This window comes from Megalops cyprinoides, chromosome 6 (assembly GCF_013368585.1).
Source record: "Megalops cyprinoides isolate fMegCyp1 chromosome 6, fMegCyp1.pri, whole genome shotgun sequence".
Taxonomy (NCBI): domain Eukaryota; kingdom Metazoa; phylum Chordata; class Actinopteri; order Elopiformes; family Megalopidae; genus Megalops; species Megalops cyprinoides.
The window spans coordinates 20972270-20990697 of record NC_050588.1 but is presented as its reverse complement, the minus strand read 5'-3'; the positions used below and the strand labels follow the sequence as shown (position 1 = coordinate 20990697).

Sequence of the window (18428 nt, the reverse complement as noted above, 5' to 3'; positions counted from 1 at the left end):
CTGATGCTTGATTTCTAATGTTTTGACGCAAATGAAATCGGAATAGTAATAACGCTCTTTTTACCTACTACCTTTCGCTTTAAATGCAGAAGAATGGAGACGTTGGATCGTCGCCTGCAGTGCCAGTTTTGAAAGCATTATGCAGTGAACGCGGATGAATGAATGAAATGTTTTCATATTTTCAAGTTTTATTAAGAACATCTTAGGTACTTCCTCTACGGTCTTTGTTAAGGCTATAATCTCCCTGGCTCTCTGACAGTTTGAATGCTAGTCTTTTAGCCAAATTCACAGCAATGACCAAGGAACAATTGTTTTGTCATTTTCAATTCGGAAAGGGCTAGACTGTGTAGCATTCATTGTTGTTTATTACTTCAACATTCTACATAATTTAGAGACAAGGAAACCGTTATGTAGCCCACAATTTGGTCTTTCATAAGAGACACAACTGAATCTGGCGGCCAAACCCTTACTGCGAAAAAGGGCAGATAAAGCGAGTGTGAAGATTGGAGAATTAGAGAATTAAGGAACAAGGTCCTCGACCAATGCGTGTTTGTAAACGCATTAATAAAACGTATCCACCGGGTATTTTCACGAAAGCTCCATTGCGTCATGTGATAGTTTACCAATTCGCAGCCCTGTTTTCTCACAATATCCTCGATATGATTTTCAGTGGGGAGATTTAGGCTCTAGGATATCTGTCATTGTCTTGTAACATGTACGACGGAGAGTCACATTATATTCATTTGATGTTGACACTTTCCTATAATATACTTTATACTCTCAGATAAATATACTTTTAATTCCTCAATAAAAATAACATTAATCTGTAAGGTTTCGCAGGGAAATTTCCTTTGTTGATTTTGTGGTGTTGGCCAGTGTGTTTATTTGATTTTAGCACTCTGAACAACCTAAAATCTACGGTACTAGTAAGATTACTTTTGTAGGTATGTTCCTGAATGTGTCTAGTGAGTCAGGCAAACATTGCATGGTAAGCAGATACGCTTGTCAACATCTTTCAAAGCAAAATATAACCGTCAGGAAACGCGATTTTTTCCTTTCCTTGGATAAAAATATGACCTTCGTGATTCAGTATAGCGTGTAACTGATTCTTCCGAAGTCTTGTTCCACCGCGCGAAAACGAGGACGTTTTGGCAACACAGTTCAGAAAAGTGGATGTGTATTTAGGCGGCTGGGCATGCGCAGTGGTTATCGTGCCATATTGGAATGAGGCTGCGAACGACGAGGCAAACGGGGAAACGGCATCTGAAATCGACGTGGAAAAACTTAGAACAGGTGAGACACGCATTTTAGGACAAATTACTTACACAGAGCACAGTTTGTGCTAACGGATGAACGTGTTTTCGTGCTTTTTAGTGGCGTCTGGGTCCTTTTTCCCGTGTCTAAAAAGCTGTATTAGGCTCAATCGAGTACAAGCGCCCTTATTGCATAGCACAAGCTCTGACGTTTCAGTAACTTGGTCACAAGCGTTGAACACCGTGTTCCGAGGCAGCGCTGAACAAGGATTGTTTCTACGTGCTTTTCAAGAATTGATCCGCGTGGAAAGGACCAGAATGATTTTTAGAAGAGTCGTGTTTATATGTTTTATTTCCTCTCTTTTTCAGTAGTCAGTGCTTGTGATCGAAGTGCTTTTTCTGTCTAAGTTGGGCGATAGGTAGCTGTGTCTGCGACCTGACAGCCCTGAAATTAGGCAGCGAGCTGAATATACTGCCCACTGTTATCAAAATACCTTCAGTACTGGACGTGTAGATGAGAACTCAAACTCGGCTAATTATGAAGCTAGTCAACGAGTCATCTCTTGTGTTGTTTCTACAATTTCGTCGTTTTAAAATCCACGTAACACAAATAATTTCAAGATATAAATATTTAAACGTGTATTTTCGCATTAAGTTACTAGATACAGTATATGTGTAAAGATTTATGTAGCCTACATGTCCATCATCAACTATGAACATGCAGCATTTTCCCTGTCACAATAGTCTAGTCGATTATGTTTACACTTCAAGTTATGTAACTTGTGAAGACTTCCCTAGTTATAGTTTAATCCTGGCATCAGTTGTGGAATTGCGACACGCTCTTTGCCTTATTTCTTCAGCTGGATCTCGACGGTAGCCTACAGTACGAGTTTGGTCATGCAGTGGCTACAATTCCTCCTCTCCGCGCTGTCGCACGAGACCGCTAACGTGTTCAGCACGAGGGTGGACACATGAATGTACCAGAGTGACGATACTTTGTAATAGCTTACATTACATCAAAACGAAAGAAAGAAACTTCATGTTCCTAATTACTATGCCCACATTAACCGTATACCATACGAATTATACGCAACGAAATCCATTTTCGAAAATTAAAAGGAGGAAATGTAATACGTTTTGCGTGAAATTGGTTTGTCATTATAACAAGCCTAGTCAGCTTTACAAAAAGGAAGGTCTTGAAGGGCGACAAAGCGTTGAATATTTTAGGTACTTTGTAGCTACGCTTTGTCGTACGCCAGATAGTAAACTGTACGTGACTTGTATAATGATTGCTTGCAAAATAACCGAAGTTGTAAGCACTGTTTGATTTAAATTTGAAAGGGTTTGGACAAGGTAATTTATTGAAACAGATTCTTATCATGTTATGGTGGGCATACAATTAAACATCAAACCCGCGATATCGGTCAGTGTTTGTGACCCGACTGTCGGGTCTCTGATTAAAGGTGACCTCGTCTGAGAATGCGGGGGGGCAAGCAACACCTGTTTGCGCGGAGCCTCAAGACTGGCTGTCCACAGACTTTAGTGAACAGGAGTGTAGACATACAGAGCAGATTTAGATATAAATGGTCAGTTGAGACACTTAATTATATACACTTTAGAATCGAGAGGAGTCGATCTCAAACTGCAATCTCTCTCTCTCTCTCTCTCTCTCACACACACACACACACACACACACACACACACACAGACAGACAGACAGATAGACAGACAGAGAGAGAGAGGGAGTGTGTGTGTATTAAGGTTATTGTTTTGTGTCCTTTTATTCTTTATTGCTCAGATTCTCCAGTGCATAGTTTTTTTTTAATGTTGTTTCCCCTAAAGGTGGTTGTTGGGGTGTGTTACTAGGAGGCTATGTAGAGGCCATGCTCTATTTGACTGTATCACAAACCATGGCTGATCATCAGTGTCTTGTAGCGTTTAGAGATGTCCGTAATCAACATTACAGCCGTCTTTGCTCCTTGTGGTCTTTTCATTGTTTATTGAGATTGTATTGGAGTTCATCCATTAAGAGGAAAGAGGTTCAGTGTTCAGATGACTGTATGCAGACATGTGTGTCAGCCATGTGCGTGTGTGTGTTCACGCACATGTTTGTGTTTGTGTGCACATGTGTCTCAGTATGAGAGAGAGGTGTGTCAGTGTGTGTATGCTGGTTTGTTTCTCTTGTAGAGACCGTGAGTGTTGTTTGTATGTGTGTTTTCGTGAGGCCACCTCTGTGTCAATTGGGGGAAGTTGTTAGTCTTCCTGTCCCAGAGTGTGCAGTTTGGGGCTGGAGGGGGGCAGCTACTGCACTGGAATGTGCCAGACGTGCAGACAAAAGCACAGAAGCGACACCAAAAAAAAGTCCTGAAAATGAAAAAGTCTTGTCCCTTTCATCTCCTATATCTTGCTTGTTTTTACAAACAGTGCTGCCTCTTCCTGTGTTTTTGGGTTTTTACAGTCCATAATCTGCATTATGCTAATAAAGTCTTTTAGTCTCAAGTGCCAACTGTATAATCTCATTCTGGTCCATTTTGGTTGTTGTAATGGGAGTTGGCTATGTGTATAATGGTCTGCTTATGGGCTGGTTCTTCCCCTGCTTCAGACTGGCTGTCCAGCCTCTTCTCTCTCTGACCTCCCTCAGTTTTGTCCAGCTCTGGCCAGTTCAAGACACTGTGTTGCTGATGTTCCTTCTCCTGAATCACTGTCTGTGCTTATAATTTATAATTTTCCCCTTTTATGAACTGTGATTTACTGCAGTCCTCCTCTCTCAGAATTGATACTGCATTGCCATGGCTCTTGCAGCATTACATATGTTGTGCATTAGTGAAGGCTTTCTGCCCTTCATTGGGTCTACAAGTTAATGTTGAATGTCGAAGTAGCATATAAGTCCTTCAAGGTAATATTATATGTGCCAGTAAGCCAAGCAGCAAGCCAGAGTGATGGTTGCTACCTTGCAACTACATAATGAAAGACCTAGTTTAGGAGCTAACAAATTTAACAATCACAGATAACTACCATTTTGGCTAACGTAGCCCTAGTTTCACACTAAAACAACCATTGTTACTTGCTAACTAGTAAAAGAGTTGCATAATCATAAATGTCAGTAATGTTACCTGTTATCTCACTTTTACAGTATGTCTCTTGGATTTAGCATTAACTGGCATTCAGCTTGTCTTTTTGAACTTGCTCACAGCTTGCTGATTTTGAATGACTGAAATGAACGCTAGCAGTCCTCAGCTATCTTTCTCCAGGTCATGAGAAGGAGGTTGTCAGGGATTTATTGGAATTTGACTGGCTTCTTTGTAAGGAAAGCAGAATAAAGATGGGCTTGACCATTCTAAAATAACCCTCCTCTCCTCACAACGGTATAAAATGTGGGAGTAGGTTATTAATGTAAATGTTTGATTTTGTAAGGAGTAACAGACTGGGCTAGCAACAATAAAGTTAAAGGTTGGATTCTCAGGTGGACTTCTGCCATTATCACTTAACCTGACCTGGGCCAATAAGCTGTAGGGCAGTCTAAATGGTTAGTATGTAGAGAAAGTATAAGCTGTCTAAGTCGTCTTGCAAGCGGGCATCTACTGTGGAAGTAAACAAGAACGCATCACTGATAATTGCATTTTGCAAGCAATATGTAGACCAGGCCTTTTTAAGGACTTTGAATGAGAACTGACTGGATCCCTCTTGCCAGGGACTTGCCTTTGTGTGTGCCCCACTGCTCTTTTTCTTTCTCTCTTTCTTTAAGTTGAGACCTGGCCTTCCAGCATGTGACACTTGGTACAATGACACTGTGGACGTGCTGTTGCTCTTAATCCTGGCCGAGTGGGAAAGGCGGAATGAATAAGCAGCTGCCAGCGGCGAGCTGTCTGACGCTCGTCTCAACATTAATAAAGACATCAGCGCTCACAAAGACAGCTTGACAGCACGTCTGAATGGAGAGTCAGTGTGTTTAGACCACGCTCTGTGTGTGGATGAATGGGCTGCGAGCGTGTGGATCCTTATAATTAGGTTATAGTGTGTTTGTGCTTGTGTGCGTTCTTTAATCTGTGTGTGTATGTTTGTATGTTCGTGTTTGTTGGTGTTTAGATTGTTGTTTTGCCTGACATAAGTGTTGTCGGTCTAGGTTATCTTTTCTAATGATGATATCTGTTATGATTGGGTTGTGTTAATTGTGTGGATGTTTGGATTGTTTTTGAGTTTATTAGAAAAAAGCTAGTTTGACAATTTTAATGACATGAAGAAAACTGGACTTAAGGAGTCTGCCCAAGTAAATACTAAATATGTCTGTTTGGTAGTTCATGCACGTTAGGTTTACGCTTTTCACTTTAGCACTGTGGGTCAGTCATGAAGTGTCTTTGATAGGAACACACAATTCTTTTCATTTTTTTATTTCTAAAATTCACCTTGGGGTCAGAACTGATTAGGGAGAAATCTGTTTTGATTGCGATTTTTCTGTTTTTATATATTGTGTTTTTTTTTCGTACTTTTTTCTTTTTGTGTTCTTTTTCTTTCCATCTTAAGCTGTGTGTGTTAAGCATTCCGTGTAGGTTTCCTGATCAGAGCGGAATGGTCCTCTTTCCATCAGTTGAGTGGCCTTAGGGTCACGCCCCTCTGTTTTCAGCTGTTTAAAAGGTGCACAAAAACCCAAAGGGCTGTATTGAGCTAGGAGCAGGGGCAGGCTAGTGGGGGGTCAGAAGAGGGAAGCCTACTGCCTAATTCTGCCCCCCTTCTTCTTGCTGTTGTGTGGGGGATCAGGAACCCCCTCACAGCACACATATGGATTTATTTATTTGACAGACACTCATAGTCAGAGCTGCTTACAAGGCCATTGTCATGAGATGGCCTTACGTTTTAAAATAGGAAGAAGAACAAGAAGCATAGGAACAGAGTAATAAGCGATAGGAACTGTCTTCACACGCATACTGGTGTGTCAAATGATCATAAAAGCTATGTTGTCATGTTTGATAGCACAGGAATTGCAAACAGTCTTCAAGAGCAGAATTGCTTTATTGCCTACAAACACATTGTGCCTAATATCAGAATTCAAGGAAGATACGCATACACTCAAACCCATTCAAATAAGACCAAACAAAGTAACAAACTCCCAAAAGCAAAATCTTCAATGTGTTTTCCCTTTCCTTTTGCTCTTTCTCTCCTATCTACCGCCACCATCCCTTTGTTTGCTGGCCTGTTGGTAGCCATTCAGCAGCTGCTGCAGAGCACAGCACTTGGGTTATGGCTTCCCTGTGGATACCAGTCGTAAGCTGTGAATCAGCCTGTCTCTTCTCTTTCTCTGTGTTTACTCTACACACACCTGCTGTGTGTGGTGTCCATCTCTTGCACAGCCTCCAAAAAGTTTGATGACTTGTCTTGAAACTGGGCAAGCAAGAGCTTTCAGTGTCTCTGTGTGGTCTGTTTTGAGAAGCTAATGCCATATCTTTTTTGGTTTGAATCATGTACATGGGATCTACAATATATTTAACGGTGCCCATTGTTGCATTGCGAAATGTAGCGGGTCTAAATTTTCCTTTTCTGTGGAGACACAGGGATGGTACTCACAGTTATTCTCTTGTGGAGCTAGATCAGGGTGAGTGATGGGAATGAGCCCTTGTTGCTAAGTCTCCATGCTGCATTCGGTATTTGTATTTGGACTCAATGTCCTTGTAATTAGTAAAGATGCCTTATGGACAAAGAGGAAGAGGAAGCAATGAGTGGGCTGGTCTTCATCAGGTTTACTATATTATTTTTGCCTCTCTTCCCTCCGATTGCATAACTTATTGGATTCATACAGTTTTTGCAAGAGTACTGGTATAACCATTTGTATAGGCTTTACACAGATTAATACCACAGTGAAGTGCAAACAGATTTACTTAACTCTTGTTAAGAAATGGGGAAAAAGGTATGCAATATGCAGGAGATTTGGGGGGGGCACAGAGGAGAATGAAGGGAGAGGGGACAGGCTGAGAAGGGATAGAGACACAGATGCGCAGAGGTGTGGATGGACTGTCATATCATCCGCTTTCATTTCCACAGCTCACATGTCTTACCATCTTTCACAGGAGAGGCCAGCAGAAGTAAGACTTCACCACCACGCCAGGAGGGGGTGCCACAATGAATGGTGAACCAGTGGATTCAGGTGAGTCTCTCTGTATGTGTATATGGTTGCTTGAGAGAGAGAGAGATGTTGTGGTTTTACTGTCACGGTGCATTGAAGTAAGTGCTGTGCATATTTCAGATGGAGGGTCAGGGCCAGATGACTCTGAGTTTAACTGGGATGAGTATCTGGAAGAAAATGGGGCTACATCTGTCCCCCACCATGCCTTCAAACATGTGAGTCCTGTGTTCACGAACAAACTCTTACAGAAAGCTGTGATTTCTTGTAACAGCTGACATTTTTTTTTTAAGAATATGCCCATCCAAAACCATGGTTTTCCATCACTTAGAACATCATGAACTTTCATTTGAATTTGCAAAGAAAGATCTGCTTCAATCTCCACTGGAGACTCACAAACATCCCACTTCAGCCTACATGTTGGCACCCCTACCTAGCTATAGCACTCAAATCTTTGCTTTCCTTTGCTACTGTAGGATACCATTATGCCTTGTCACTGATGGAGGTTTTCAGGGTAACAGGTATTCTGTGCTCCACATGGCTGTGGTTAATATAGCACTGTGTATGACAGACATGCTCACATGTGTCTGTTTTCTGTATGCACTGTGTGTCAGGTGGCCTCGTCAAATCCACCTTTATACCTCTGTTCTGTAAGTCACTTCGTATGAGAGCCTCTGACAAGTGATTAAAGGTCGATAACAAAGCCCTGCCTCTGCCCCCACCAAATCCCCATCCCCCCAGGTGGACCAGAGTCTGCAAACTGGACTCAGCCCAGGAATGAAGCTGGAGGTGTCTGTAAAGGGTGACCCTGAGGCGTTCTGGGTAGCCACCATCATCACGACCTGTGGACAGCTACTGTTGCTGCGTTATGAGGGTTACCTTGATGACCGTCGGGCAGACTTCTGGTGTGACATCATGACTGCTGACCTGCACCCCATTGGCTGGAGCCGGCAGCAGGGGCGAACAGTGAGACCCCCCGAGGGTAAGTGAGGGGTTGGAAAGGATAAGGGTGGAGAGCAGAGTGGACACAAAGCAGGAAAAGAGGTTAACAGCACTGTCTGTACAGTTTGGACTGTGGTCATTGTTGTGTGTCTCTTCTTTCAGGTGTCCGTGAGAAGCACGAGAACTGGGAAGCCCTCTTGGAAAAGGTCCTGTCAGAGGCCTGCAGTGCTCCTGCTAACCTGCTGGAGGGGGTAAGTGAGAGGGGCAGTTCCATGTGGGGATGTATATGTGGGGAAGAAATATGGAGGGCAGCTGACAACTCGTGTCAGCAGTAACCCCTCCTTTGAAAGCCCGCTGGTGCAGACGGTGGACATGATGGAAACCTGTCCCTGTGTGGTCCAACAGAAGCATGTGACTGCTCTGTTTCCTCCCCCTCTATTTCTCTCAGCCACACCGGGGTAAGAATCCTCTGGACCTGCTGGCCCCAGGTTCAACTGTGGAACTGCAGGACCCTGAGGATGCAGGGGCAGTGTGGGGGGCCGTGATCGAGGAGAACATTGGGGGACGACTGCGTCTCCGCTACGCCGGCACAGAGGGGCTCACCCACAAGCAGGCTGGGCTCTGGATCTTTTATCTGCACCCATTTCTGCACTCCCAGGGCTGGGGAAAAGAACACGGCTGCACACTCACGCCCCCTGCTGGTCAGTATTAGAACATTACAAGAACTGTGCAAACACGGCTTTTCTCTGTTGCTAGGCCTCATTACTACTGCGCTGTGCAACATTACAATGACTGATATGACTTAAACTGACCACTTGGTAAATGAAGAGGCAAATCCATAATGTGACTGAATTTGGCGCAAAAATCATATTATAGTTCAAGTCATAAAATTCTGGAGATCTCCCTAAATTAAAGAGCAGCTCCATGATATATAGACTATAAACACACCATACTTGTGTTTGTGGCTTTCATCCACTTGCAGGTTTGACAAGCTTATAGGTTCTGTCTGTCTGTCTTGTGGTGTTTAGGTATGCGTGTGTGCTAGAAGCATGCATGCTACTCTTGTCTCTTGTGTTTCACCCTTCACATCTGTTGTGTGTGCTGTGTGGGTAATATGCGCTGTGTGTTATTTAAGTGAAATGACAGCTGTACGCTATTGTATTAAACCTGTGCTGTACTGTTCTGCAGCTCTCCGTGGCCTACGCAGTGAGGCGGAATGGGATGAGGTTCGGCAGAGAATGGATACCCAACCACAAGAGGGCGCCATCACAGAGGAGCTCTTTAGGGTACATCCTGTAGATAGTTGCATAGATGGGACTGTAAAGTTGTGATTCTGTTTATGCTGTTCATTGGCACTGTGTTATGTAGCTGTGGAGAAGATTTCCTCTTGGGAGAGCAAGAGAGTAAAAAAGGCAAATCTGAAATTTGATCTGAGTAACAGATAGGTGCTTAATGGCTCCTCAGTGCTAATAGAGAGTATGTTTCCATACTGCATGAATCTGCTCAGGACTCAGTCATTTAGAAAGCCATCTGCACACTGCGAGAAAATAAACAGCAGTATAGGGTTTCAGACAGTGTGATCTGTAATTGAATAGGAAACACACTGAAAAGAAAAAGGTTGCGGGTACAAAAAAAGTCAATCTGTTCTCATTTCACTTTATCTGGACATTTTGACCTGGCAACGTGTGTCTCTTAGATGGTGTCAGTTGAAACATTCTAATTATGTGAAACCCTCAATTGTTACTAATTTTCCCACAGTGTGCAGATCAGTTGCTTAAAGAGAAGCCCCAGAATAGACCTCTGTCTATGCACCTGTGCCGAAACCAGCAGTTCAGTTAATGCTGGTGTTGTTACTCGATGTGTTCAGGACAGGCCAGCGATCGCTGCTCATTGCTTCACCGAGGGAATGAAACTGGAAGCTGTGGACCCTGCTGCCCCCTTCTGCATCGGTCCAGCCACCATAACTAAGGTAGCACATGTGTGTTCTCTCCTCCATGTCATACTGAAGGAGCTAGCCTTTAAAAGACAGTTCTCTGACAGTGTCAGTCATTCAGAATTTTGTCTGGTATAGTGTTCCTGACAGGAATTGCCAGAGTTCTTCATGGTGTGTGGTACATATTAACAGTTAACTACACAATTAAAGATGTAGACTAGCAGTGACAAATGACCAGCAAAGGGAATATCACATTTGGTGATGCTGTACAAAATAAATTATATCAATCTGTACTTGATTTTAGAGGAATGTCCCAGTGGGACACCTTTAAGTCTGTAGGTAGGAGGAGCTACCATCAGCTGACCAACTATTGATGTGCAGGATGCAGTCAAAAGGCTTTTGTCTTTTATCAGCAAAATGACGTAGGCCATTGAGTCACCAGTAACACATGATAGTTCCAGTTATATCAGAGATTATGAAGCCTCACTCTTTTGTCACTAACATTAGATGTCACAGTGTTTGGCACTGATCCCTAGCCTGTTAGAGGTGTTTGGTTGCTAACTAATGACTATGGGGACAGTGGCACTGTACTGACATGTTGCACTAGGTTTAAAAGTGTCCTGTTTGCCTCGTTCAGGTGTTCAGTGAGCAGTATTTCCTGGTGGAGATTGATGACCTGCGGGAGGATGCAGGGCTGAGGAAGCACGGCCCCTCCTTCCTTTGCCACCGGGACAGCCCAGGGATCTTCCCTGTGCAGTGGAGCCTCAAAAACGGGGTGCAGCTCAGCCCCCCACCGGGTGAGTGTCCCAGGATGACAATACCCCCCACCCCCCAGGTTTTTGGCAAATTAGAGTGTTGCACACCTTTTTTACAGGATGGGCTTTGAGCCTAATAATTTTAGTATTGTCATGAGTAGAGCTTTCAGTGGAGTTTCTGATCACTCACAGCAGTAACATTATCACATTGGCCTGAGAGCAAGCCTTTCCCAGCCACAGCACCCTGAATGATAGGTTTTTAGTGTGATGAGTGGGAACAGTGGTTATGTCTGCACATATTGTATGTGCTAGTCATTTTACAATAGGAACAATACACAGTGTCTCTTTTATATTTCTGTTACCTCATTATTGTATGGGTGAGTGACACAGTAGGAACCAATCAGGAAGGTCCCCACTCAAAAGAAGCTAGATTTCTGTGGATGTTTTAAATATATTTCAAAAATACTTAAACTTGCACTGATATTTGCAGCTGTTCTCAAAAATGCTCTCCATGCTTCTTAGGTGGAGTCTAGTTATGACTGGCTGCAGTCCATACATTCACACTTCTGTGCTGAGTGTTATGGCTGCATCACAGCAGAGTTATTACCATCTGACTGTATCTAACAAAATGTCCCGGTGTATTTTCCGCTATCTGCGTGTATTCACCTGTATCTTTGCCCTTGCATTTGTAGGGTATCAGGGGCAGGACTTTGACTGGGCGGATTACCTGAAGCAGTGCGAGGCGGAGGCTGCACCACAACACTGCTTCCCCACTGTGAGTCAGGCAGACAAACAGACGGCCAGACTGGGTCTTGGATGGCCTCATCCTCACACACAAATGCACTGTCATGCTGGGGAGGATCCCACACTGTCTGATGTCAGTTCAGTTCATACTCTGATACATTGAGTGGCACAATGGACCAGTTGACCCAGGGAATGATGGACTGACTGGTACAATAGACTGATGAATGTCTGAGAAGATGCACTGATGTGTACGCTGAGTGAGGCATACTGGATGCCTAGCTCGCCTAATCACACTGACACAACCATGTGCTCTTAGTCTCCCTCTCTTTTTCATTGTCTTTTACTCACTGTCTTGATCCCTTATTCTCCCTCCTTACCCCTCTCTCCATTATGCTGTTTCTATAACTCTCTCTCTCTTTCTCTCTCTCTCTCTCTCTCTCTTTCTCTTTCTTTCTCTCTCTCAGGAACAGTCTGATCACTGTTTCAAGGAATCAATGAAGCTGGAAGCAGTGAACCCCCTCTCCCCAGAGCACATCCATGTGGCAACAGTCACCAAGGTCAGAGGTCAACACATCTGGCTGCGCTTGGAAGGTGAGAGGCAGTAGGCAGTGCTGTATCTGCCACCTGGTTGTGTGGCAGTATTATCCTGATGGAAAAAAACTTACCACATTGCTCCCTCTGCATCTGTGTGTCTCTCTGTCTGTCTGTATGTCTGCATCTGTGTGTGTGTGTAGGGTTGAAGCAGCCAATTTCAGAAGTGATTGTCCATGTTGACTCGATGGATATCTTTCCAGTCAGCTGGTGTGAAACCAATGGCTACTCCCTCCGTCACCCACGGAAGCCCCCAGGTCAGTATTCAAAAGAGGGGTAGCTATGCCCATTCTCTGCCTGCAGCACAATGTTGAGCAAGTCACTTATAATTTACTATAATTTGAATACCCAGGTGTGTACTGACATAAATGCTACAGAACATGACAGCCGTATTGTTGTGTCACTGTCAAGTGAATGAAAGAATGATAAAAAAGTTTGTTGTGTTTGACATTTATCATGTGTTGTCTTTGTAGTTCAGAAGCAGAGGAAGATCGCAGTGGTACAGCCAGCAAAGCAGTGAGTGTTACAGAGACTGGGGGCAGCAAATACAGTAGCCCTTGTTTCTTTCATTTTAAATCAGTGATGTAGCCCAGGTTTCTAGCCCTGTGACCATTTAATTTTGCAGCAGAACCCTGCCGAGACCTACACCTCCTGAAGCACTGAAGCAGCAAGTGAACAGCCAATCAGAGAATGGTGGGTCTCCTGGAGATCCTCACAGAGCTTTTTTTTTCCTTTTTTGGCTCTTCTCTATATAGGTAAAGAGCATCAGCATGTTATAACATCCCCTTTTTCTCTCTGGTTCTGGTCTCTGTTGCAGCAGGACAGGGCAATGGAAAGTACTGCTGTCCCAAAATCTACTTCAACCACCGTTGTTTCTCTGGACCGTACCTGAACAAGGGCCGCATCGCAGAACTGCCACAGTGCGTTGGGCCCGGTAACTGTGTGCTGGTTCTGAAGGAGGTGAGAGGAGAATCTGAGTGCACTGGAACATGCATTGTTTATGTGTGCCCTGATGGAATGGCACACTCGATTTCACACTCTGACATATTCCTCCCTGTTTCCCCACCATTCCTCATGCCATCTCCTCAATCCCTTTTCTTTCTATCACTCTCACTTTCCTCCCTTCTCTCTCTTCCCTCCCCATATCTCTCTCCATCCTTCTCTCTTTTCCCATCCGCACTCTTCCTTTCCTTCACTGTCTTCCTCCCTTTCTTCCCTCTCTGCTGTCCCTTTCTCCCAATCCTTTTCTCTCCTCTCAATCCATCTTTTCTCTCACCCCTGTCTGTTTCCCTCCCCCCCTCCTCTTCTCTCCCCAGGTGCTGACACTCCTGATCAACGCCGCCTACAAGCCGAGTCGCGTGCTGCGTGAGCTGCAGCTGGATGAGGAGGCGCGCTGGCATGGCCAGGGGGAGGTGCTCAAGGCCAAGTGAGGAAATGCTTTACTCTACCAGATTAAACAACACTAAGCCTTTCTGAAGCCTTACTGAACCATACTAACCCCTGCTGAACTGCACTAAGCCTTACTTAACTAGAGTAAACCTTGCTGAACTACACTGAACCTCAGCTGTGTTTGACAGCACAATGTCATTTTGTGCTTAAATCCAGACTTAGAAATGTTTGTTTTGTGCTGAAGTATGACTCTAGTTTACAGCGTGCAAAAGTTGTGCATGTAAGTTCAAAGGGGTTGAAATGTGTTATTTGTAAGTCACTTGTGCTGATTACATGACATGTCTTTTGTCGATATTTAAAATTCTGGGTGGTGTTTTCCAGTTTCCGTAGTGAAGTCTCTGTTTAAGTGAATTAGTTGCGCTGCTGTTTGAGCTCTGAAATGCACCGAGCTGTAAGTGGACTGCATTCTGGACTGACTCGGCTTCTGTGTTTCTGGCCTGCAGATACAAGGGAAAGAGCTACCGGGCCACAGTGGAGATCGTGCGCACAGCAGACCGGGTGGCGGAGTTCTGTAGGAAAACCTGCATCAAACTGGAGTGCTGTCCCAACCTATTTGGACCACGCATGGTTCTGGAACAATGTTCGGAGAATTGCTCTGTGCTTACCAAGACCAAATACAGTCAGTACCACTGCCATTTGTCTCACTTTGCCCATCCCTCCGGTTATCAAATGTATTTAATGCCACAGAAAACCTGGCCTCCGTCTCTGTTTATACCTCTCATAAATGGTGCCTACTCCAGATGCACACACACCAAATGCAGACGCTGGTTTTACTCTGACTGTTACAACCTGAAAACTCAATTCAATGTGGACAGCGTGTTCTCTTTCTTATATTTCTTACTCTCTAACTGTGTAATGACATGGCTCCTGTATATATTTGTGTGTGTTCTGTAGCCCATTACTATGGTAAAAAGAAGACCAAGCGTGTTGGCCGCCCACCAGGTGGGCACACAAACTTGGAGGGTGGGATGAAGAGGCGAGGCAGGAAGAGGAAGAGGAGGAAACACTACTTTGTCCACAAGAAGAAACGCTCCTCGGCATCACTAGACAGCACCCCTGCTGGCTCCCCACAGGTACTGCATGCAGACCTTCCATACTTCCACTTCCACACAGACAGAGGCAAACAGTCAATCCCGTATCCCTCTACACACATACACACGCTCATACCTATACACACATGGAGACTGAGCATTAACAATAAACAGACACAGTGGTTCCTTTTGCTGTCATGCAGCAACTTAAATGACCTCGTCACACCCGCACACAGGGCAGTTGTGAGGATGAGGAGGATCTGGATGAGGTTGATTCCCTGAGCGAAGACTCCAGCTCCGAGCCGCAGGACGAGCAGCTGGGTGACTCCGAGCTCTCGGAGAGGAAGTCTCAGCCCCCTTCCCCTTCCCCCTCCCCCTCCCTTTCTCCCTCCCCTGCTGCGACGCCTCGCCCCTCCCGTCGTCGCCGCAAAGGTCGCTCCCCCTCCTACTCTGATGACGAGAACCAGCCCCCCTCGCCGAAGGTAGAGCGTTCACACCTTGAATTCTTCACTGTCTCGGTTGTGTGGCTGGGATTCAACCCTGCTTTGTCTCGTAACCACACTGCTGCGTAGATGTTTTGCGTTAAGGTGTTCTGCTACTAAGCTTGCCTCCGTGTTGTGACAGCCGTGTAACTGCTCTGGGACTTTGCTGAGTCTTATCCATGTATGACAGTGCTGTATCTCTCTACTGTGTGACTACCCTGCAAAGTCTCTGCTATGTGACTGTGTTGTGGGTGCATTTATGCCCTGGTGCGTGACTGTGCTGTATCTCTGTGTTGCATCTGGACTGTGCTGTGTCTGTTCCCAGAGCTCAAGGGGTGAGGTGCCACAGAAGCTGCACTTGGACAGCAGCCCGCTGGAGTGGAGTGTGACGGACGTTGTGCGATTTATCAGGTCCACAGACTGTGCCCCACTGGCACGCATCTTCATGGACCAGGTAGCATTCTGAGACAGACCTCTGATCATGTTAACTCACTCGCTCATTCTCCCTCTGTCTCCGGTTCTCTCTCTGACACACACACACACACACACACACACACACACACACCCACACAGACTGGTAAATCAGATACTAACATTGACAAAAAACACTCATGTATACATGCAGGATATGATTACTTTAAAAAGTTGTTTTGAGAACTGTCAGTATATGTGGTACTGTCTATAATACTCAGTAACTTTATGTAGCTCTGTAAGTCAGTATCACTGACATATGTAGTTTTATAACTCTCAGTAGTTCTTACTATATCTTGCTCTCTATCCATCTAGGCTCTATCTTTAAGTGTCAATTACTGTGACTTTCTCTGTAAACAGTGCTTCTAACAGTGTGTGTTTGTGTGATGTCAGGAGATTGATGGACAGGCCCTGCTCCTACTGACCTTGCCAACAGTGCAGGAGTGCATGGACCTGAAGCTGGGCCCGGCTATTAAGCTATGCCACCACATTGAGAGGGTCAAGCTGGCATTTTACCAGCAGTTTGCCAGCTGAGGGCGCCAGAGACTGGAAAGGGCATAACAAGGCAATAAGGTGCCCACCTCATGGCTCATGGACCATGCAATCTGCATGCACTTGGTGCCACAGAACACAGGCTGATCGGAACTCCCTGCTTCATCCGTGTGATGACTCGTCAGAGCTTACTAGAGGGGAAACATGATTGTGATTTTGAAACATGCAGACAATGCCTGTAATTCAGGGTCTACATCTCTCAACAGGCTATCCTGGAAGGAGAAGAAGCCATTTGTTTATTTTTTTTTATAACACCTCTGAGATTGAGCAAAAAGATTCCAGGTACAAAAGGGCTCAAATTAGGGAAAGGGACATCTTTATTTCATGGAAGACCTTGTTTTTGGTAAACAATGTGTACACAGAGGAATTTTTGTGGGGGGTTTTAATAACTTGTACAGTTACTATACATTTCTGAAGGGTCTCCTTGAACAGTGCAGTCAGGTTGTGTTTTGTGGCATGAATTTGAACAGTCTGCAGTCTGTACATAGGCTTAATTACAGTACCAGTCAGTAAATACAATGTTTTGTGTTTTTTGAAGCAATCAGTGTTATCGTAGCACATGCATGGAAGCTGCTTGGTTTCCTTTTAGAGACAACTCTGTCATTATCAGCATCACAGGAAATAATGTTTTTGCCATTGCATTTATTTGGTAGCGGCGTTGACTTGCTGACAATGACAGTGTTAATAAATCCTTAAATGGACATAGTGACAAAGGCCACAGTGTTCTTACACTGTCTCTAATTTTGTAACAGGGTTATAAAATTATCACAGGGATATGACCATGTCATGACACAGCTACTGTATGCATTTGTCATCTACAGTGTACTTTCCTGCAATAATGTGAATTACATCAGAATGTAAAATGGTGATTTTTTTATTTCCAACTATCACACCTTCTCCATTTCCCCATACAGCTATGCTGCATGGATTCCTTAACTCTGAAACCATAGTGCAATAACACTGAGTTTTAAGGGTTGGAAGGAGCACAATGTATAGAATCCAGCAATGGAGATGGGCATTTGTTTTGGCAACAGTCTGTCCAATCAGATCTTGGAAAAGAGAACGCTTTGATTCTAATCATTTCTGTAGTGTTGCCTCATTTTATTTCGAAGAAAGTATGAACTTTGTCTTTATTGTGTTAGAGTTATTTTGATGATCAGCTCAACCCCATGGTTATGAGGTCTTCCACCAAGCCTGTCATCTCTTCAAACCCAGGAATGTTTTCTCTCTGGAAGGGGGACAGAAGCAGTCGCTTGCACTGGAAGGAGATTACTATTGATCAGTTATCTTCTTTATTGAGTAAAAAATGTTTAAAAGGCAGGAATGGTAAATACAATTTTAAAAACTCGGTGTGTAAAAACAGGCTTTCAGTGTGTTATGTTTATAAAACTTTTACGTACCCTTTCACACTAATTTTTTTTTTCTGTTGACAGACAGATCTCAAACTAGTGTGACTTGGTGTCCGACAAAATGGGATGGGACCTAGTTTAGCGACCACTCCCCCCAGCGCCACCAATACCACCACCCATTACAATGTCAAATATTTATGTTCATCTTAGTATTATTTTTGAAGGGACAGAATATGTGATTTTTTTATTTACCCCCAGCTGGCTGCATACTTGTGTCAGCATGTGATGGCCTGATGGGTGACCATGCACTGTCATATAATGGCATTAGGACATCGCTGTTAGATAATGTTGCAGGATCATATTGGGAGCAGAGTCTACACTGTTATGACCCTGTGTTCAGGGAAATGTGATGGAAGAATTTGTTCATTTGTTCAGTTAAGCACAATTTACCCTTGATGGTCTACCTTTTATTTCTTCTAGTTTTACATGTGCTAACATGGGGTGTTGACAGTGCGGTGTTTCTGTACTGCAATGATGAATTACTTATTCATGGAAAACTCTTACTTCCTGCTGTTTGCTTTCATTTCCCTGTTCTCTGATATGAAGACTACATGATAACAGGGAGAGTGCTGTCAAAGCAATGAAATGATTGGTTTGATATGTGTATGTAAATAAAACTGTATGTGTGGAATATGATTGCTATTTAAAACCAAAATGTAGAAAATACATTTTTAAAAACTGAATTGTATCTCAGTGAGTGATTT

General features: G+C 44.0%; 1 protein-coding gene across 3 annotated transcripts; it reads left to right on the top strand.

Moving 5' to 3' along the window:
* The first annotated feature begins 1062 nt into the window (after nt 1–1062).
* Nucleotides 1063–18331, top strand: LOC118779775 (scm-like with four MBT domains protein 1). Of its 3 annotated transcripts, none has more exons than XM_036532016.1 (21): nt 1063–1293; nt 7313–7389; nt 7489–7583; nt 8107–8347; nt 8470–8558; nt 8756–9008; nt 9496–9593; nt 10175–10276; nt 10878–11037; nt 11688–11770; nt 12204–12330; nt 12474–12587; nt 12804–12846; nt 12959–13023; nt 13148–13290; nt 13647–13756; nt 14223–14398; nt 14674–14852; nt 15047–15292; nt 15618–15746; nt 16157–18331. In XM_036532016.1, exons 2-21 carry the CDS (start codon nt 7365–7367, stop codon nt 16295–16297), a joined length of 2619 nt encoding a protein of 872 aa, XP_036387909.1. In that variant the 5' UTR covers nt 1063–1293; nt 7313–7364; the 3' UTR covers nt 16298–18331. The 3 variants fall into 3 exon arrangements, with proteins under 3 accessions (XP_036387909.1, XP_036387908.1, XP_036387907.1); XM_036532015.1 differs by having other exon boundaries at nt 12956–13023; nt 13151–13290; XM_036532014.1 differs by having other exon boundaries at nt 12956–13023.
* The last annotated feature ends 97 nt before the right edge of the window (nt 18332–18428 follow it).

What these genes read in the sequence shown, in the direction of transcription:
- LOC118779775 (XM_036532014.1), top strand. Translation starts at nt 7,365, where the DNA reads ATGAATGGTGAACCAGTGGATTCAG. An exon ending in CATCTGGCTGCGCTTGGAAG is followed by an intron (nt 12,331 to 12,473) that starts GTGAGAGGCAGT and finishes GTGTGTGTGTAG; the next exon opens with GGTTGAAGCAGCCAATTTCA. An exon ending in GTGTGCTGGTTCTGAAGGAG is followed by an intron (nt 13,291 to 13,646) that starts GTGAGAGGAGAA and finishes TTCTCTCCCCAG; the next exon opens with GTGCTGACACTCCTGATCAA.